This window comes from Toxorhynchites rutilus, chromosome 3 (genome assembly GCF_029784135.1).
Source record: "Toxorhynchites rutilus septentrionalis strain SRP chromosome 3, ASM2978413v1, whole genome shotgun sequence".
Lineage (NCBI taxonomy): Eukaryota > Metazoa > Arthropoda > Insecta > Diptera > Culicidae > Toxorhynchites > Toxorhynchites rutilus.
This window is the reverse complement of record NC_073746.1, coordinates 199,100,477-199,123,327: the sequence shown is the minus strand read 5'-3', so window position 1 is coordinate 199,123,327 and position 22,851 is coordinate 199,100,477. Positions and strand designations below refer to the sequence as shown.

At 39.4% G+C, this 22,851-nt stretch overlaps 1 protein-coding gene and 1 long non-coding RNA gene across 3 annotated transcripts in view; one reads left to right on the top strand and one right to left on the bottom strand.

Moving 5' to 3' along the window:
* Positions 1-14,207, bottom strand: part of LOC129780176 (uncharacterized) — a 53,608-nt gene extending 39,401 nt beyond the window's left edge. For both annotated transcript variants that reach the window (XM_055788168.1, XM_055788169.1), the window contains exon 1: positions 13,815-14,207. In XM_055788168.1, coding sequence (XP_055644143.1) covers positions 13,815-13,850 — 36 coding nt within the window. In that variant the 5' untranslated portion in view covers positions 13,851-14,207. The remainder of the gene's footprint in view (positions 1-13,814) is intronic.
* Positions 3,439-5,518, top strand: LOC129780185 (uncharacterized). The gene is made up of 3 exons (XR_008743857.1): positions 3,439-4,859; positions 4,915-4,990; positions 5,070-5,518. It is a non-coding gene; the product is annotated as an uncharacterized LOC129780185 (long non-coding RNA).
* Positions 14,208-22,851: the final 8,644 nt, after the last annotated feature.

The following is a 22,851-nucleotide window of genomic DNA, read 5'->3' as shown; positions in this document are numbered from 1 at the left end:
AAGAAAAATTCCAAGATTATTTTTTTCGAAATGCAGAACATATTTGGTTCACTAACCAGAACGATTTCGGAAGGTAAAAAGTTCGAAATTGTATTTAGAAATATGCGATCAGAATATAAAAGCCATGCTATCGCATCTAATATCGATAATCTGGCGGATTTAAAACGATTTGGTCGAAAGTTAGATTCTACATACTGGTACAGATATAGCCAGAATAACGAGGCACAAACGACGCGAAATCGTTCGCACGTAGATGAAATCAACCAGGGAGCAAAACCAAAGCGTAACAATGTTGTGAAAACCCGGAGTTTTAATAGATCGCAGAAAAATTCTTCTCACGATGAGGAAACCAATAAGAAAACCAATGAACCTACAATGAAAAAGAAAACAGAATATATTAAAAATTCTTCCATCATTTCCAAAGGACAGAATGCGTTGTTGGCAAATCATAGTCCTCCTAACAATGGGAGATGTTTTAATTGTCGGTTACCCGGACACCACTTTGAAGAGTGCGAAGGTCCACCACATCAATTTTGCAAGAAATGCGGTTTTCCCAATGTGGACACACATAATTGTCCATATTGTACAAAAAACTTCCAGTAGACTGTCTGGGGAGGCAGGCAGGTCAAAACAAAGGTAAAAATCCTCAAAACCAACATTTTCCCAATTTTAATTTAATGGGATATAGGAAAGTAAATTCTAATGAATATATCCATACCTCGAATTTCGAAATCAATCAAATTTTTTTCAACCAGCCAGAAGATACTAGACCGTTTGTTAAAGTCACCATTCAGAATATTCCGATAACCGGATTGTTGGATAGTGGAGCAAATCGAACCATTCTAGGAGATGGTGCCAATGAAATTATCACGAAAAGTAAATTACGGATTCACCCGACAGATGTTGATGTGTCAACGGCGAGTGGACAAAAATTAATCGTAACAGGTTACGTGAATTTACCAGTAACCTTTAATGAAAGCACAAAAATCATTACAGCGCTTGTGATTCCCTCGCTGAAACGAAAATTGATTTTAGGAACCGATTTTTGGAGTGCGTTTGGAATTGTCCCAACCATGGCTCCTGCCGCGGTAGAGGAAATTGAATGCCCTGCCAACGGCATAACATTAGATGAAAACCAAATTCAAGCATTAGAAGACGTCAAACACTTGTTCAAAATTACCGTAGAGGGACAGTTGGACACTACCAACATGATACAACACCGTATAGAGTTGACAGAAGAAGCTAGAAAATTGCCCCCTGTTCGAATAAACCCTTTTCCGATGTCGCCTAAGAAGCAAGCTCCAATTGATGAAGAACTTGACCGTTTGTTACAATGTGGTATCATTGAACGATCGTATAGCGATTGGGCTTTACGATTGATTCCGGTCGACAAGCCAGACCATTCAGTGCGTTTGTGCCTGGATGCTCGTAAATTGAACGAGCGGACTATCCGGGACTCCTATCCTCTCCCACACGCAGACCGTATTCTAAGTCGACTAGGACCTAGCCGGTACATTTCGACAATTGATTTGTCCAAAGCGTTCCTTCAGGTGCCACTACATCCGAAGTCGAAGAAATATACGGCGTTCTCCGTGCTGGGGCGAGGGTTGTTCCAGTTTACTAGGATGCCCTTCGGTCTCGTCAACAGTCCGGCCACGTTGTCGCGACTGATGGACAGAGTATTGGGTGGTAGTGAACTGGAACCGAACGTGTTTGTATATCTAGACGATATTATTGTCACCAGCAACACGTTCGAGGAGCATCTGGATAGACTACGAGAAGTTGCACTGAGATTACGGGCAGCAAACCTTTCCATAAATCTCGAAAAGTCGCGGTTCTGTGTGACTGAAGTGCCTTATTTGGGATATATTATCGGAAAATCTGGTTTGCGTCCCAATCCTGAACGGATTGAAGCGATAGTTAACTTCGAGAGACCATCTACCTTGAGAGCCTTGAGAAGATTTTTAGGGATGTGCAACTACTACCGAAGATTTATTTCAAGCTTCAGTGAAGTTGTACAGCCTCTTACAGATCTTCTCAAAGGCAAACCCAAGGCAGTACGTTGGAACGACCTAGCGGAAAAATCATTCGTTAAAGTGAAGGAGTTATTGATTAGTGCTCCAATCCTCACAAATCCTGACTTTAGCAAAGGCTTCAGCATACACTGCGATGCTAGCAATACGGCTATTGCGGGGGTGTTGACCCAAAGCTATGACGGAATAGATAAACCCATAGCATATTTTTCACAAAAGCTAGGTACCACGCAACAAAGGTACGCGGCCACCGAGAAAGAAGCACTAGCGGTTCTCAAATCCATCGAAAAATTTCGATGCTACGTGGAAGGCTATAAGTTTACGGTCTACACAGATGCATCCGCACTATCCTACATATTACGTAGTAGTTGGCGTACATCGTCAAGATTGTGTCGCTGGAGCATCGAGTTACAACGGCACGATATGGAGATCAAGCACAGACGAGGCGTAGACAACGTTGTGCCTGATGCTCTATCTCGGGCTGTGGAAGTGCTCTCTGTTTCCTCCGACGAATCTGATTGGTACCAAATCATGATGAAAAATGTACAGAAACAACCTGAAAAATACAAAGACTTCAGAATCGAAAATGGAAAATTAAGAAAATATGTAAACAACTTCGAAAATAACCTGGATTACCGTTTTGAGTGGAAGACTTGTGTTCCTACATCCCTCAAAGAAAGCATCTTAGTGCAGGAACATGACGATGCACTCCATCAGGGATATGAGAAAACCCTGGCGTTGGTCAGAAAAAGGTATTATTGGCCGCAAATGGCAAAAGAAGTTAGGAATTACATTCAGAAATGTACAATTTGCCAACAAAGTAAACCCAGCAATCGCTCCCAATTACCTCAAATGGGACAACAACGAATCACCTCAAAACCATTTCAGATCATTGCTCTAGATTTCATACAATCTCTGCCTCGATCTAAGCAAGGTAACTGCCACTTGCTAGTTATTATGGATTTGTTTTCGAAATTCTGCTTGTTGTTTCCAGTTCGAAAAATTTCCACTTCACTCGTTTGCAAACTTGTTGAAGAAAATTGGTTTCGACGCTATTCGACACCGGAATGCATTATTACGGACAATGCGTCCACATTTCTGTCGAAAGAATTTAAAAAGTTACTCGAAAAATATAATATTACCCATTGGGCCAACTCTCGCCACCATAGCCAATCCAACCCGGTGGAGAGGCTGAACAGAACGATAAATGCGTGCATTCGAACTTATGTTCGCTCAGATCAAACCCTTTGGGATACACGTATATCAGAGTTAGAATACACTCTGAATAACACTCCACACTCCGCAACAAGTTTCACACCATATCGCATTCTTTTTGGTCATGAAATCGTTAGTTCCGGTGACGAGCACAAAATGGATTTAGATGCCGAAACTCTTTCTGAGGAACAACGACTTCAAAACAAACTCAAACTTGATTCCTTTATTCGCGATTTAGTCTACAAGAATCTGAAAAAACAACACGATAAGAACACCAAATATTACAACCTACGATCTAGAACGTATGCTCCGGTATATTATCCGGGTCAAAAAGTACTAAAAAGAAACTTTCGTCAGTCCTCAGCCATCAACAAATACAACGCAAAACTGGGACCATGTTATATTCCCTGCCTAGTTCTCGCCCGAGTCGGTACAAGTTCCTATGAATTGGCCGATGAAAAAGGAAAGTCCATTGGAATCTTCTCGTCTGCTGATTTGAAACCCGCTTCCTGAAAAGAAAAAAAAAAGTTAAAGAAAATATGTAATTCGTGATCTCATCAATGTGGAATCTTACCAGTCAAAGTATTTGTACTCATTCAGCTGCTGCAGAAGTTGAATGGTGCATCTGAAAAAGAAACAAAATTTAGTAATACATTAATGAATGTTACTTACCTGCCCTCGATTCACTGCATGAATAGAAACAGTCTTGCTTTCCAGAATAAATCCCCATATTCGTATTCCAAACATTACTCAATGTAAATAAAACCGATCTCTGAGGGAATCCGATCGAATGAGCGCTCTTCGTCTAGAATTATGCTGGAAAATGAAAACGTTTCTCCAAATATATCTATCCTCCGAATTTAAAGAAGTGAACTGAATTAGTAAACAAACTAATTGTGACATTTGGTATTGTTCACCAAGGGTATGGCATCGCCCTGATTATTCATTCGTTTTCGCTGTGTCCTGTTTTCTCTCGCGAGTGTGAGAGAATATCAGGACACCAAATATAGCCTTTTACACCCCCTCAACTCTCTTATCCCCGGGTAAGTGATGTTTGAGTAGGAGTTGTTTTTCTTCTAAGTTTCAAAAGGAACTTAGTTCCTTTTGAAAGACGGACGGGGAGGTAATGTAACCGGTAGGTTCCATATCATATGTGTCTTTGACACCTTTCAACACACCCACATCACAACACAACAAACTACACACACAAAAACTGCGCACAATGCGAATACTGCAGCGTGTCATTCCCCTGGTAATCGAAGGCAGATGGCTGCGTCGGTTTGAGCTGTAGTGAGAACCGCATTTGAAGTGTTCTACACACCGCTCACTAGGCAGGGCTCTCAGCCAGATAGCGAAGGTACAAACCCATTGTCGGAGTTGGGTTTTTTCCGCTTCCCTCCAACAATAGGCTTGAACACTCGGCTAAAGGCGATGGTCAGTCTTTCTGCCTAGAACTATGAACGGGAGTAGAAGTGCGCGTCGTGTGTAGTAATTTAATTTTTGTATTTTGTGTGTAATATGTGTATTCATGAATTTTTGTTGTAGGCATAAATGAAAAAAAGAAACAGTTAGTGGAAGGAATTGTAGAATAATTGAGTTTGTGAAAAAAAGGTTTGTCAGAATAGTAGTGAAAGATAGAAGTACATAATATAGGTTTTTTTTATAGAAATAGGAACCTGAAAAATAATTAATTATACACTTACCTGGAAACCCTGAAAAAGAAAAAAAAAACTGAAAAAAAGGTAAAGTAAAATAAAACGAGCATGTGGTGGCGAGTGGTGGTGGTCTTCGATCGATACAGTGCTAACCTCAACTGTGCAGGTCCGCACAGTGGGCTTTTTTTTATGTCTTCTCCAAAATAGGCATCAACCACAACTTTCTAGGCAGAAAGTGTAGAGAGCCACCAACAAACTCAAGCGATTGGCTTACAGCAAGACCGAGCACTCTAACCGCAACTTTTACAACCGATTGCGAAGGACAATCGAACCTGGACAGACGTGTCCCAGAGGACGAAACAGGAAGACATATTCACACAAGGATATGGATAAACAACGTATCACACCAAATTGAGGACCACACCACATTGCTCAAATACATAACGATTGCGCAAGTATACAAAACCATAAACTGTGACGTCACAAATAGTAAAGTATATCAAAACACATAGAAAAGTATATGTTGAGAATTAAATTAAAAGTAAAAGAAGTATTTACACATAGAATTTATATAGTACGCCACTACAAACATAATACACGTGTAAGAAATTAAAAGTTTGGTTTACATAAATTTTCGTTTGTACACATATTTCCGTATTTCTGTTTGTCGTTTTCCCGAACTCAAAAGGAGTTGTCAGGCCTCGCCCGCTCTAGTTTGGCAGGAATCGTGTGCCATCGTCAGCCTTTGAGGAAGTTGGAAAACGGCTGAGGGTTCTGTCCCTTGTTGCGTGTGTATAACACTTTTAGGAAATTAAACCCGAGCTCCCGATTAACAGCTAGATGCTGCCGGTGAGTGCTGGGAGAACGACCCTGTGGTTTTCTCATCATGCTCTTTGAGCTAGACACTCATAGTCACTCACGAGTAACGAACAGGAAGTTACAATTTCGAACAAATAAACATCGATTTGTCTTTGTTTACTTTCTGCTGCAATCCCGTTTAAGATGTCCCTCCTTGTCACATTAATAACACTTTGTTTGATTGTTTGTTTTGTTGATGGTTGATCTGCACTGCTTCCACTGTGTATTCCACCATCACTGCGTCTCTTCCACTCATCCAATAGTCGTCCTATAACAAAGTCCAACGATTGCTATTCTTCCGGACGAGACTCGAGCGACATGATATGTGAATTGTACGATTCCAGGAGGTTTGAGAGAATGATCGACACTAGCTAGTGGTCTGTCATCGTTTCTCCTATCCCAGCGAAACGATTGTGTAGAAGCGTTATCTCCGATAAATGGTCTGTCATACTACTACAATTTCCTCATAAAGAATACTTTTCCACACATCGATTTTCTCTCATGGTGAGTCTGTGGGGCATCCCATGTCTAGTCTCCCAAGACTAGACCAATAACAGACTGGGCAATTCCATCTTTGGAAATACAATCATTCGTCGGTGCTGCCTTTCACAATATCGGACAGACCTTTTTCGCCGAGAACCAGGTTGGTCTTGAATTTCCATAGAGGCCAGTTACTATCCCCTAACTTCTCGATCGCAACCTTCTCATGCAATTTACCTCTTCGCGACGATCCACCCGAACTCTCGGCCGATTTGCACCACCTGCGAGCTTTCGAAAAAATATTTCGATTTTTACGCGAATCGCACTAATTTCCACCACCAACTTAGTATACGCTCGTAAGTTGGCAGCGCATGTGGAGTGGTGATGAGTTCGGTCGTTGGTTACACACGATTATCCCTAAGGTCTCGACGAGTGCATGGTTCAAGGGATTGAATGTAGGTAGTGATTTCATTCGCGTGATATCTCGGCTTATGTCCAATCACTACAACCTAAACGCGATTCTCTATCGCATTGGGCTCGCAGCAAACAATCTTTGTGATTGTGGCGATGGCTACCACGACATCGAGCATGTTGTCTGGTCGTGTATCCGGTTCCATACTGCTCGCTCTCAGCTCTCTAGAGCACTGAGAGCACAAGGCAGACAATCGGAGATCCCCGTCCGGGATATCTTAGGTAGCCGTGATCCTGATCTTCTGCTTCATCTATACCTGTTCCTCAGGAACGCCGATGTCAACGTTTAATGATGTTTCCTTCGTTGTGTCCCCGTTTTATATCCCTCCTATCCGATCGATAAACTTTTACTTAGTCGCGGCAATACATACACACACTCTTTACAGATACACGGGCCAAAGGTTGTGCAGCCCACTGATCATTCAACAAGAGCCAAAGGTTGTACCGCTCATGACAACTCTACATGAACTGATGATTGCGCCGGTTAGTGACCATTCTACCCTGGATTCCTCGAGTCGAGAAAGACGCACCACGCTAGATATGAGGTACAGACTAGGGGGGCGTTGCTGATTAAGGATCAGCTGCATCCCAATAGGAAGTATCCCGTGTCGGGCACACGTACAGAGCATTGGAGACAGCAACATCCGAATTACGAGAACACTTGTAATACTAACCTCGAGCCAACCGCGAGTAATCGGTTACATATTACTAACATAGATAATAAGAAAAATTGTCAAAGTATTGAACTCCCGGCCCCGTGAGGCTAACGCCATATGAGCCTTGATAAAAATATATATTTTGGAAAAAAAAACGTAAAACACGGAAATTAATATAAAGAATTTAGGACACGTTTTAATCTTTATTCAATCTAAATTGTTGTACAGTTATTTTCTCTTCGCTTCTAGAATACACTGACAGTTACAGTAAAGGATGGAACAGAAGTAAATAATAGCTTGGTAGAACTTTTGATGACGTCCACAATGATAAGACTCTAAGCTGCAGTATCAGTGAAAGATGAGCGGTGATTCCCGCAGAATGTGTAGTGATTATTTAGCGGCGAGCACAAAGCACTTGAGAAGAGGGCAGCGCTTTTGATCGAGAAGAATACAGCGGGTAGAATGCGTCATTTGAGATGTAGCCAGATGTATTCTTGGAGACGCTTTAAAAAAGGATATCACATTTTCAAAGAGATGTGCCTAGAGCGACGTGTCACCGGGCAATCCACTTCTTCGCTTAAACCTACGGAACAGAAACGGAGGTGTTTTTTTTGCGGGCGGATCAGCTCCCTAAGAACACGACCAACCAGGATCTTCCACGGGAGTCCAAGATTCATTGGTATTAAACCAGAGGTTTAAACCTACCAACTGAAAATAAATTCAAAATAGAACCACCTGACGACCACCGTTCATATCGACGTGTTTAGAAACGCTTCGTCAGGTATGCTCTACGTGGACTGCCTTGGAATAATTCCACCAACTTACCACCCCATCAATAGCGCTGTGCACTTTTTGGTATGATAACCTCGGGAAGGCAACGATTGGTGTCACATAGGATTTTCAATTTTGATCTAATGACGGGCAAAATGGACTGCAGTTAACTACTTCGAAATGTTAAACTACACGTACCATCCTGACAGCTATGGCATCAGCGACTCGTGGCGATGCCTAGTCACCGTGCCAAATATAGTCAAAACAATCCGTTAGACGCTTACTGTCGACACTTCAACAAAGGTTGTAACAATTCTTTGATTTCAATATAAGTATATTAGTCTATCATGCCTATCTATGCCAAACCGATATAGTGGTTCTTAGATTTTCGTCAAAAGTAGTAGTTTTGGTTTTAATGCAAAACATTAGACCCGTTTTTTTAATTTTGACGTAGGACTACGTCTAACCGGAAGATATAGGGGGTGAAATGGAAATCTAGGCACTGAACAAGTAGGAAAAATGCAAGATTTGGAACGCTAATAACTCGAGCATTTCTCAATAGATCGCAAAGGTTTTTGCATCAATTGATAGGAAATATATCTACGCATCTATCATATCGAATAACATTTCATTTTTCTTGAGATAAATAATTGAATAATTGTGAAATATCAAGCATTGTCCAAATGCACTATGTGCCCCAATTTTGATTGGTCCATTTTGTGCTCCTCAAATCGTACCGACCAAAACGGGCAACCAGAGCAGCAGCGAAATAGAATGAAGCACGATTAGAAAGGAAAAAGAAAAAAAATGAGGGAAACATTGGTCGCAGTCTCACACATGCGTAATTCTCGAGCCAGCCAGTCAGCTTAAAAATCCCCGCTCCGCTGCCGTAACGATCATTCTCGTTCAAACCGTACACCACATCGGTTCGCATCACAACACATCCAACAAACCAACACAAGCAGCCATGTCTGGACATGGTAAAGGAGGAAAAGTGAAGGGAAAGGCAAAATCCCGCTCGAACCGTGTTGATCTGGAGTTCCCCGCAAGGGTAGCTAGGCCGAGCGCGTTAGTACCAGTGCACCAGTCCACCTAGCCGGCGTTATATAGTTTCGGCCGCCGAAGTAATCGAGTTAGCTGGCAAAGCTGCTGGCGACGATAAGAAAACCCGCATTCGGAACAGAACACATTCGGTTCGGTGGACATCAAGACAACAGGCAGTTGCAGCGAGTGACGAGTGGCAAACGCAATCGCAAAACGGCAGCAGGTAGCAGAAGAAAAAAGTTTCGTTCTTTATACAAACTGCTTTGGTGGCAAATCCAGAACAAGGCGGCATCGAGGGCGTTCGAAATGGTTTTTTTTCAAAACCACGAGTACTAAGTTTTCTAAATTGGAACCATTCCATAAAACAAGGCGCTTTTCAGGGACATTAAACCTTCCAAAAAAGAGTTTAGGAAATAAAGTTCAATGCTTTCTAAAACATTATCCAAAATAATAATAAAACACAAATTGATGTTTTCATAATTTGTTTGCCAGGATCTAATGAGTATGTGAATTTGGCAGTTGTTCTGAGATTATTGATAGTTGGGGACTTTCCTGATTATTCAATTTTCACCAATTCTTAAATTGTTTTCAGATTGAAAGTACAGTAATTTACAATTAGTTCGACATTCAGCTAATTGGACGGACATGTAATGCGACTTATTTAGTTGGACATTTTTGTAAACATAGAGATCCAAATTATGACCCCACATTGAAAGTCGACACTGTACCACTGTCATCGCAAATGTTCAATTACAGGTTAAAATCGCCTCTAATGCGACACTGAGTGGTGGTAATGCAACGTGCCATTGAATGTAATTCACTGTAAAATATGTCACAAGCTGGATGGGAAGAAATTTTCCAACTGTGAAAGCTGTGGCGAGTGGCAAATGCAATCGCTAAACAGAAAGGTTTAGCCGAACAAGATGGGAATATCGAGTGATAACAAAACAATAAACTCTTTAGATTGAAGATAATTTTGTGATCCTGAAAAGGACCTTTTTTACCCTGCATGTGAATCCAACGAGCGAACAAATCGTAATGAATGTATTTTTTTTGCCATCGCTGCCTTTTAACGCTCATTCGTTTGTTTCGTTGGACTCGCCCCTCTGGCTGAGTCTGCCGATTTGTCTCTATCCTGTGAGTGTGTACCGCTAGAGTATAAAACACGCGGACCCCAAAAAAGTATCTTATTTTCTTTCAAACCGTAAACCCGTGTGGTTGTACGGCATCGGCATCGTGTACGTAACAAAGGAGGACAAGTTAAGGGAAAGGCAAAGTCTAACTCGAACCGTGCAGGTCTCCAGTTCCCTGTTGGTCGCATTCACTGATTGCTCCGCAAGGGTAACTAGGCCGAACGGATTGGTGCCGGAGCACCAGTATACCTAACAGCGATTATAGAGTTTCGACCGTCGGAGTGCTCGAGTTGGCTTGCAAAGCTGCTCACGACAATCAGAAAACCCGCATCAAGAACAGAGCAGCTTCGGTTCGGCGCTCATCAAGGCAACAATTAGTTTCAGTGAGTGGCAAAGTGTTTCTCCGGCACGTTGCATTAAATGTTATTTACTGAACAACATGTCACAAGCTGGATGGGAAGAAATTTTCCAACTGTGAAAGCTGTGGCGAGTGGCAAACGCAATAGCTAAACAGGAAGGTTTAACCGAACAAGATGGGAATATCGAGTGATAACAAAAACACAACACCAAAGGTTCTTTTCAGAACCATCAACATATTCATAAACAGTAAACAGTAAACTAATCCATTTTTCAGGTTGATAGGTAGGTATTCACGTAGGAGAAGAAAATAAAACAATATATTTAAAATATATATTTAACAAAAGCTGTCCCCTTTGTATAGTCCTACGTCACTCCGGTTATGTCCCCGACATTACCCACCCGTCTTTTTTATTAGGGTATTCATTTTAGGATTTTTTTCAAAAATTCATAGTTCATAACCACTGAACCGATTTAGATCATCCACATATATTTGGAGATAATTAAATCCTTCTAAACCGTGTACCCTAATTGAAAGGTGGGTTTCGCGACTTCATAGTTTCGATTTTAAAATCGTACAAGTACCAGGAGAACAAAATCCTGCAGACGTATTATCTGGACTGTCAATTTTGCTCCCTGTGCTCTTCGATGCTCTGGAGGAAATGACTATCCGACAATTATTGTTCGTTATTGTCGTCTACCACATTGGATTCATTGAGGTGGTTGCGAGGCGGAAAAAAAATACGATTGGTGAGTTACCTACCATATTTGGACGGTTCGGAGTTTCCAAACAAAGAGGGCAAGCAATGGTCCACAGATACGTTTCGAGTGTGAAAAGTTCCGAAGTTATTGTCATGAACTGGGGATTGAGCTAGTCCATACAACACCGTACTGGCCTTTAGCAAAAACGAACTACATCAAAACTATTTTGAATCGCCGTGAACTCAGTGAACGAGTGGCGGCTTGATCAAAGAATATTTCTTCTAGCTCATCTCACCACAAATCAATTCGGCAAGGCGATGGACTATCCTGTCTGCTCTTCAACGTGTCGCTGGAAGGTGTAATGCGGAAAGCTGCAATCAACGGCAGTCGTGTCTACTATTCTGATCTTGTACGAAGCATGCCGTATACATATCCCCGATCTCTGACCGGTAGCCTCTATGAGCACGAAGCATGGACGATGCTCAAAGAGGACTCGAAAACACATGGTGTTTACGAACGACGAGTGCTCAGAATAAAAAACGGCGATTTGACTTGTGCATCTGAAATGCGGTCAGAATGGAAAGCGTCGTGAAAGCTTTAAGCGGAATCCCAAAGCTTCGGTCAGGGTTGTGGCCATAAGTTGAATCTGTCCAAGTATTTCGTTCAGAGAGCCAAGTAGCGGGAGGGGCTGCATACGTACAAAATGCAGAAGGCCCAAATCGTGACGAACGGCAAACTACAATGGGAAAGTCAGGGGATCGGAAACTGTACACCCAGATGCTGACGAAGCCTCATTGTCTCATCATGGATGATGAGACTTACATTAAGACGGATTTTCGGCAGCTTCCGGGGCTATTGTTTTTCACCTCCTAGCACAAGTTTTATGTTCCGGATGAAGTAAATAAGCAGGAACATTCAAAGTTTGCCGAGAAATACATAATTTGTGCAAGCGATCTATTCACGTAGGTTCCTGTGGCAAACGAAGTGCGCCGTTCGTGACTACCGTAGCTGTTAACGGCCAGGACCCTCAAGGAGTGTCTACAGAAGCGTCTGCTTTTTCTGTTGGAGCAACATGAGGGCCCTACGATCTTCTGGCCGGATCTAGCTTCGTGTCACTATTCAAAGGATGTCATGGAGTGGTACGAAGTCAACGGGGTCACTTTCGTACCTGAGGACATGAACTTCCTCCCTAACACATTGGAACTAAGGCCCATAAAAATACTACATAAGCATCCTAAGAGGTCAAATCTGAGAAAGACATGAAAAAATAGTAGTGGAAATAGTGGGTTTCCGTTCAGAAGAAGCTGCAGCCAGATGTACAGAACTTTATGGGTGAAGTTAGGTGTTAGGTGCGAGCATACGGTTGAATTTAAATGAAATAAATATGCCAAAAGCTTACTAATGTGTAAGAGACGAATGAACTCTCAGAGTTTAAAGTCTCTCTAATTCAATACCTTCCTTCCTTCCTTACTAATGTGTTATATTTCATTGTCTGAAAGTTTGAAAAGGATCGGTCAACTAGGTAATTTTCTACAGCGTTTTTCCGTGATGCAATTTGACATGGGACACCCTTTAAACAGGAGACGTTCAGTAATTTCCTCTGGATCACTTTTTATTTCCACTTTTTTCAAGACTATAGTATGGACGTTCGCGCCAATTTAGCCGCTATGTAACCGTTCAAGAATTAAAAGCACTCAAATTGCAAGGAAAAGTCCGTGAAAAAAATATGAAAGAAATGTGATCGATATCACATCGATCGATATAGCAAACTTTTCGAAACGTATAAACCGAATTAAATTTTTAAAAACAAACGATAGTTATTTGCATATGTTCTTTAAAACCAAACATATGGTAACTGTTTTAAACTATGTTTGAATTTCAAGAAAAATACTTCGCTATAGAAAACCCTGTACAAGAAGAAAAAAGGACATTCATAGTGTATAATTGTTGCAGTGAAAAAAATCATCATTAAGCAGAATTATTTCAATTTCAATATCTAGCGTTTATTCTGACGTTGACATAAAAGAGATTCGCGAAAAGCTTACTTACTCTCCGACGGCTTAAACGCCTACAAGGCTTGAATATTTTATCGATTACGTCACCATATCTTCATACAACGATATGTCCAACTAAATAACACATCTCACAGTGCTCTTGCTTCTTAAAACCTCTAGTGGGTGGTATGCAAAAATATTGGTTTGGTAAAGATTCCAATCATATGGCATTGAAAACTTGTTCTTTCTAAATTTGTCTGCAAAAGTTCAATCGTGTGTATCAATAAAAGGAAATACTCACACAAATTTTGCCAAATTTGACAAAACAAGTTATAACCTACACAACATTATTCCAAAACCAAAAAACCCTTAATTTTTTTTAAACAATTCGAGCAAATTTTCCTATATTGAATAGAGTGTATTAAAAGTGTTATGATATTTTTACCTTTATTCGATAACATGTAGTTACTGAACCATCCATTACCACCTACACACAATCAGCGTTCACTGAGCAGTTTTTTATGTTTTGGTTTGCAATGAAAGACTTCCACTAGCTCAGTGGAATATGTACACCGCAAGTCAACAACACTTTACACACATTTACTTCTACAACCATGAGTGCTGGCAACTCAAGGTCCAGAGCAGCTTTTAAACATATTGATGAGCTTTCTTATAGCTGATATGTTCAAAATTTTGCATGAAACTTTATAAATATGTTTTCACAACGATGATTTCCTCATTTTTCACAACTGTGAAATTTTCATTCCCCAAACTGATTCGAACACAAACTAATTACGTGTACACCTTTCGATCGCCTGCACCCAACTGAGTCACATCGCAAGCAAGATTTTTAGATGTGTGTTTTGCGTTCACTTCATACATTCGCAATCAGATCTTAAGAGACTGTTTCATTCTAAAACCTGTTCGCACAAAATAAAAGGTAATTTTTCTCTCTGAAGAATCCAATTGGAATTTCAGGAACAGAAACGAATTGGAGCTCTTAACTCGGTGAAAATTTTGAATTTCGCAAATACATATTGAAAGATTACGATACATATTGAAAGATTGGTCTTAGAAAGATTTCATTGAAAGCGTCATGACGAACCCTGTACTGTAGTTTTTTACCTCCAGCATCGGAAACTACTTCAGTAGTTTTTTTATATTGTATATATTTACATGTTTCTATTTTACTAGCTAACCCGGCAAACTTCGTGGTTTTCTGATTGAAATAATTTCGAACACTCATGTTCCTCGAAAATCATTTTTCTGTGCGCGATCTATATTCGTAGTATATAATTTCTTCCTTGACATACCGTTCTGAATCATATTTCGGACGCTTAAGGCATATGATACAGAAAACAGATCTCAACTTTATGTACAATAATACCTGGTTGATATTTCCAATAAATTAGTTCAATATGCATTTAAGCTTTCTACTTTGGTACCTATTTGATTGAAAATATAAAAAAAATCATCGAATAAAATGCTTTTCAAATGAAGCGAATAAAAATCAAACTTCGGACACTAAATCAAATTTCGGACAGGTTGAATTCAAATTTCGGACACTTTATTTTGTAATTTTTTGGACGAAAATTACATTACACTTGATTATATTTTATAATCAACTGCGAAACACTTACCATGCAATCACAGTAAACTGTTAACGAAGATCCTCCCTGAGCGAAATCAGTGGAGCCACAATCAGCGTTATTTTTTGTCACCATCGCCGTAAGCTGATAGTACTCTTTTCCCCGCCGATGGGAGCCAAGAAGAAGTACCTTTTGCTTGGAAAGGAAAGCGAAAAGATATACTAAAACATCCTTCTGCACTTTTATGATTCGACAATAAAGCGCGAGCAGCTATTTTGCCAACGAATGCATTTGTCACCAAAAGATACGATTTGTTTTGTAAACAAATTTGTTTTTTTCACGAGCAATGGCCGAACAGCAATTTTGACATTACGGTCCACCTATAGTACAACGCCTTGGTTCGGACGTATCCCGTAAGTTTGAACTTATTTACATAGATGGTATCCAAACAACACTAAACATTGACTACAGTTTCGCCGGCACGGTTGATTGCCGTTATGAACCAGCACAAAAAACAAAGCTGCAAATTATGCCCCAGTGGTGGTACCACGATCACAGCATTCCTTGAATAAATCATATCACATTAGCCGAGCCAGCTGGCGGAAGCATATGCATAAAGGTTACTAGGTTATTATTTTCAACGACAACTGTTTATTTATTATACTGCTTCAAATACCTTCGACGAAATCAAATGTAATCATACCAACGTAAGTAATAACATAAACAAATCTAAACTTTTCGTCTTGCCATTCCTCATACGTCTTTTCTAAATAGTGTAAATTACGAGCCACCTGTTAACCCTACCATCTTGATTAGAACAAATTGTCCGAAATATGATTCAGAACGGTATGCACCTGACGCAGACTGAGACACTTCAATCCTGATACTGACTGTTCAAATCCGTTGCTCCGTTCTTGAGTTAAATCGTGACGAACGGACACCAAATCATTTTTATTTATATAGATATGCAAAATTTGCCAAAAAAATGACTTTCCAATTTTCATATTTCCGAATGATTCTCATAGTTTTTTTTTAGCATATAAACCTGACGCAGACTGAGACACTTCAATCCTGATACTGACTGTTCGAATCCGTTGCTCCGTTCTTTAGTTAAATCGTGAGGAACGGAAACCAAATCATTTTTATTTATATAGATATGTTTGCAATGTACTATTAATGACATTTGCCATTGTCCACCGAGAAATACTGTTCATACACGGAAAAAGATATATAAAAAATAGTTTGATTTTCTTCAAACCATAAATATTGAATCCTTATCATAAAATTTTGGACACTTTTGTTTCATAACTATAGTAACACTCATGATTCGAGAGATATATAAAAGTTTTTGAATTAATATTTATAAGATAGGATATAATAACTTCCTTCGTTTATGGGTCCAGCTTTATAACCTGTATTGTTTTGATCGTGCGGGAAGCAATACAAAAGGTGTTTCATCACTATAAAAGTGTGTTCGATAAAAATTGTACACACAAAATTGGCTGTATCATTTTAATCATGTGAGTAAGAACAAACCTGGAATTGCGAGTAGAACTATAATAGTTTAAGGTGTATTATTTTCAAAGGAATGAAAATGGTCCGACAAACCCCAAGATGCCTAAGAAAGTTTTAACGGAATTTGAGCTGAACATATCAATCCAGGATGTCGCTAGAAAATCCAAGTTGTTAGGTTAAACAGAAAATTACTTAATTTGGGGGAAAATTCATTTAGATGATTTTTTTTGGAAAAGAACCTCAATTGAAACTGATGTGAAAAGGATACATGCTTCAGGCGTGTGATAATGCGGGACTGCTACGATCGTAAGTAAGATACATACACTCAGCAGAGTATCGAAACGACTCACTGTGAATATACGCCAATAGCTTCTCTTTTTAGCTTTAATGAAGCTTTTGAATTTGCGCTCCAGATAAATGTAGTTATTGTAACGTTCACAGGTGTCCATTTTATGCCAATTTTTGAGGGCATTGGATTTCTCTTTATAGATATATGACCATACTTGGCCCCACCACAGACTAGGAGGACGTCTGCGAAAATAATAACCAGGAAAACGCTTCGTCTGAGCATCAATAGCACTGTCAAGTATTAAACCAGCTAGAACATTATTTTTGTTGAAGACCATCCAATATATGCAACCCCATGATCTTCTGTCACATTAAGTATTCACTACTTGTTTGTCCGTTAGTTACACGGCACGCGTTTTTCTTTCTTTCTGCCTTCATCGGGTTACGGGCCCACATTTATAACGGAAAAAAAATTCTAGAATAAAAGACGGGTGGGTAATGTCGGGGACATAACCGAAGTGACGTAGGACTATACACAGGGAACAGCCTTTGTTAAATATATTATTTCATTTTCTTCTCCTGCGTGAATACCTACATATCAACCTAAAAAATGAATTAGTTTACTATTTACTCTTTGTGAACATGTTGGTGGTTCTGGGAAGAACGTTAGAAGCTTTCAAATGAAAGTGTGTTGATGAGGTTAAATGGAGTTGCTTTGATTTAGCCTGCAAAAAATTGTGATAGTTCTTAATTTCTTCCCGATTTATTTGTCCACTACATTTATACACACCAAGATAAAAATACGTTCGTATAATATTGCTGAACTATTAATTCCTATTAAGCTATAAAATGATCAACAACAAAACCGTGAACTGCTCCATTCGATTCTGACATCGTTGGAGCATCGTCGAACGATTGTGAAATGCACTTCATGAAATCTCAACCGTTACTCTGCAGGTCGTGAAGAATTGTTACTCAAATCAGCAGTCTTTTTCTATCCAAAACGAAAAATAAAACTTATTACTGAATCTTTTGCAAGGACCATGCTGCAAAACATTTTCTCAAACTATCACAGTCCTACGTTAAGCTTTTGTTCGTGCCCTTAGGTACAGACCCTTATACTTTTTCTCTGGATAATATCATCAATTACTGACGGGGGGATCTCCGTAGCCACATTGGTTGCGCGTTCGCTTAGTAAGCGATCGATCGTGAGTTCAAAACTCAGGACCCTCATTGACCATCTTTGTGTTGTTACAGAATAGCTACGTCCACGCAACAATCATCAGCGATGGAGATCGATCCACGGTCGAAATAAGATCGATTCATCCATACAACTGTGCTCTGCTCTGCAAGACACATCGGGCTGCTGTTCTATAAATAACTCAACAATGATCATTCAACTGTCTCCGCTGTCCGGTGGTCCAACTGGATAATGGAAGAACAGAAAGAATACTCTTACGCCTAAATGGCTACTGTGTGAATGTACCATATGTAATGGTATAGAAGGAATACTGGCGAATGGCAACTGTGTAATGTGCTAATTATAGATATATGATAACCATGTGACATGTACACGATTAAAATTCGGCTCTGTTACAGCTAAAATGCTAGTGAGCCTTAAATAAATAAATGGGATAAAAAAAAATCAATTACTGACGCGTAATGTTCATTCAAAAACTTGAAGGATTTTTAAAAAACTTATTGTCGTGGGTGTCACCCATCCGCCCCCCTTCACTATGCCACTGGGTAGAAGTAATATTTTTTTCATTCTTTATTTTTAGACTTTCAGCCTACTGGACTGGTTCGTCTCAGGTAGAAGTAATGAGAAATTTATAGTAAATAGAAATTGTAAAGATCAATCAATGAAGAGTTCTGCGATTGAACCCACGAGCTTTCGTTCGGTAAGAAAACGCGAATGTTCGAAAGAATTCAACCATAGGTACTTTATCGGGCAACCGAACGAAAACATCCAAGGCACAGGCACAGCTGAAGGTGCCTATTCCGTAAAGGATTTGTGGGACCAACCAAACATTTACAACATTGGCCAAGCACAACCACCGCTTTCTTTATATAGTGGGGGTTTCTTTCTTTCAGTTTTCATCAATTTGAGCTCTATATGAACTGAAAAATTGCAATGTAGGGCATACAAAACATTGCTGAGGATATTTACTATTAATTCGTGTATTTGGAATCAAAATCCATCAATTAATTGAAGAGTTGGGCCCCTATATTGAAAGGTCAGACGTAGTCCTACGTCAATTTCGAAAAAAAATATAACCATGACAACTTCGAACGGAGATTCCATTGTTATTCATTGCGATAATCAGAGTGCAATCTACGTGGCGAAGAATGGTGGCTGTCAACCAAGGTACAAACATATTGCTATACTTCATCATTTCATCCGTGATTGCTGCGACAAAGGTGACATCAAGGTGGAGTATATCAGCACTGATAAGTAGATTGCAGACGGTTAACCCAAACCATTACCTCTCTCGATGATAAACTTATGCCGTGAAGCAATGGGATTACGAAATTCAATGGGTTGAGGAGAAGACCATCCAATATAAGCAACCCATGATCTTCTGTCAAATAAAATAGCTATCTGGTTAAAGCAGAAACATTTCAATGAATCTGATGCTCTGAAAATATCAAGAATCCATTGAATAATTGGTGAAACCAGGACGGTTATTTTGGAAGGAGCAGCATAATTAGAAGATGATTCTGGATTGTTAGAGATCAATCCTCTTTTGTAGAAGGCTTGGAGGATGTAGATATTTTTCCCTTCATGTCTCTTCCTGTGATTATTGGATCAAATTGAGAATCCGATTCATCATCCTCCGATGAAACAGAGAAAGCATTTTGTGAAACCTCGGGTATCTGAGGTGAAGCTGCCTTGAGCATATCAGCGAAGAATCGATTAGAACGACCCTTAAGAGATTGAGTGAGTTTCATTGAACCTAATTTATTCGAACAATCCTCAATTACATGAGGAACAGCTTCAAAAAATGTATTTACTTAATGGTGGGCAGAGGTGGGTTTTTTGAGCCGAGACTTTTTAGAACCGCGGCTCTTTTTTGAGCCTATACTCTTTCCAACAGCTCTTTTTTGAACCGCGGTTCTTTTTTGAGCCGAGACTCTTTCCAAAAGTGACTTTTTTTAACCGCGGCTCTTTTTTCAGCCGAGATTCTTTCCAAAAGCGGCTCTTTCTTGAACAGCGGTTTTATTTAGCCGAGATACTTTTGAACAACAGCTCTTTTTTGAGCCGAGACTCTTTTGAAAAGCGGTTCTGTTATGAACCGCGGCTCTTTTTTGAACCGTGGTTCATTTGTAAAGAACCGTGGATCGTACGCTCGTTCTGACGAACCGGCTCAAATGAGCAGTTCGTGAGCGCTCGCCTATCTCTAATTTTAAAGCATCCTTGTTAGAAGTGTCTTCATCATATGGCTGTTTTCACATTATGAAAATTTCCTTTTATTACAACATATGGTTTTGTTTGACCTAACTGTTTGCAATTAGAACAAATCAGAGTATTAGGAGATAACCGAACTGGAAGACGAAGTTTATCAATAGAACATAATTTGGAAGCGGCTCGAAGGATATTTTACAAGAGCCAGATGAATAATACTTGTTTTCTGTACCCTCAAGTTTCAAAGAGTTCAGGGATCTCACCTCCAAAGCTTCAATATGAGGAATATTTTCATTTTGGGAAATTCCTTACTCTTACCCATAGTTTGTAAACAATCTTTGGGGAGATTTTTCCAAGATCACACCATCGATTTCAGCAATGTAAGCCAGAATATAAACTTTATATTCATTAGTGAAAGAAGAGTTTTTCATGATCGCGTTAACGTCTTTGTAATTTGAGAGCACAAGGCGAATCTTATGTTCATTGAAATTCGTCATTTCTAAGACACTTCAGTACTTAGACACCAGGTCTTTGCAAATTTGGGATACTCTTAGAGGTTTCCCTTGGGGACGGAAGAATACCACTCAATGATTTTTCGATGATTCCGTATTGCATAATACGCGGAAGTTGAGCAAAATAAGGTGGAGATTGTGCTGAAGAGAGGAGAACATAGTCACTATTAGGTACATACAAAGAGTTTGACTGCGATTTTTTTTTCTTTTTTCCCGGTGGAACTGTAAAACCATCTGGAGGAGAGTCTAAGACCCTTATTTCAGTATCGGAGGGTTCGTTTCCCACCATTTGAAAAAAAATAGTAACAACATTGAGATAGACTCTTTAGAACAGGCAAGTATGACAACAGTTGAATAATAAAAAAATAGAAATAAATAAATCAATAAATAAAATGTGTATGTGTGTGTGTAAAGTGAAAGAAAAGGAAAAAGAGATGTTAGAGAAACTTTTAAAATCCTTAAAGCGGGTTCAATAGTAACTTCACACTCCGAAAAAACACATGCAAAATAATTCCGACTTCAAGGAAAATTCTTCCTTCCAATATACCGTTTCTACTTCTTTCGAAATTCCTCCAAAAATCGTCTTGAATATTACTGAGAAGCGCAGAGAAAAATGGAACAAAAAAAACGTATTTATTCGTAATGATTTAAAGTATGCGTCATCTTTTTCCCAAGGCTTGCTGCAATAAAGCGAGTCTATAATTATAGTTTGGTAGCATTTACCAAACAAAATCGTTATACATCCGTATACGCGGTGTGGATTAGCGTACGAACCGCGGTTCAAAATAGATCCGCTTTCCGGAAGAGTCTCGGCTCAAAAAAGAGCCGCGGTTCAAAACAGCCGGATCATTTCAATGAACGAGCCGCTCTGAGCCGCTCACTGAAATGAACCTTTTTGTCCACCTCTAGCTTTAACATCTAGCTCTTTAATGATTTCTGTATTGATAAAACATGCTGGAATATCTTTTTTTCTTTCTTTGTCACTTTATTTTCAGTCCTTTATTGCTATATCCGCGATTTTCGTTATTCAAGGTGACGTTGCCAGACTATTTCCACAAATAATCGGGGTTTTACTGTACTTACTCATAATTTCTCTCAGTATACAGCAGGCTCTCCCCTTAATATACTTTGCCATACTAATGGCAATCTGGGTTCTATGAAATTCAATGCTATAAAAGCAAAGACCCAAATATTATAGCCATAAAATGAACATTTTCATATCATGTATTTTAGTTGAGTGTTTGTGGCTTTAATTTTTAAAGCTATACTTGATAACCAGGGGTGACATTGCACATCTCGAAACGAGTGATTTTTGTTCGTTTCGACCACTTTGACTTAGCGTTGTTTACGAACCTAAAAATTTTACATTTCTTTACGAGACAAATTTTGCTCTAAATCTAGTAGACTAAAAATATTAACTTGAAAAAGATACATAATACTAAAACTAATTCGATATGAGTTCGAATTTTCTCGAAACGAGTTACTCATTTCGAAATGCGCAATGCCACCCCAGTTTACTATTCCAGGGCAATGAAGTACATATCGAGGTGGAGCAGTAGGCGAAGTATATCTGTATTGGTAAGCAAAATATCGTGCAGTAATTATTTGCATTCAATTTGGAATGAATATGGAAGAAACAAAACAATGTTGAAAGTACTCACGGTTGCATGATAATTTGAGCCAACACTCTCATGAAAACATTCAACTGTTTATTTTTTAACAGATGACAATTGTATCGTGGCTTGTTTCGACTATTTATGTGGTAAAAAGGTCCAGACAGCAGTCGTAGGCTTAGTTCTCAAAAGCAGTAACATTTTCGGTAAAATTTTGATTAATTGGCGATCATCAACTTCATAACGTGAATATAATGAAACTTCGTTTGTTTCTATGGGGGAGTGAAAATGGTACATGGAAATATCACTTTTATCCGTCTTTTTCGACGTGATTTCACAAATATTCACTGCTCGCTATCACATTAACCTTTTTAGCGGGAACTCTAAAAAGATGTACGTTTTGTAATTGATGAATGATTCCCTGAAAATAGCATTTTCACATGGATGCGGTGGGCAATCAAAGATAAACACAACGATTGATGTCACTATTTGAGAAATAGTTATGGCAGCGCATGCTATGTCGCTCGAAACTCTACCATCTTCATTACCTCTTTTCCAG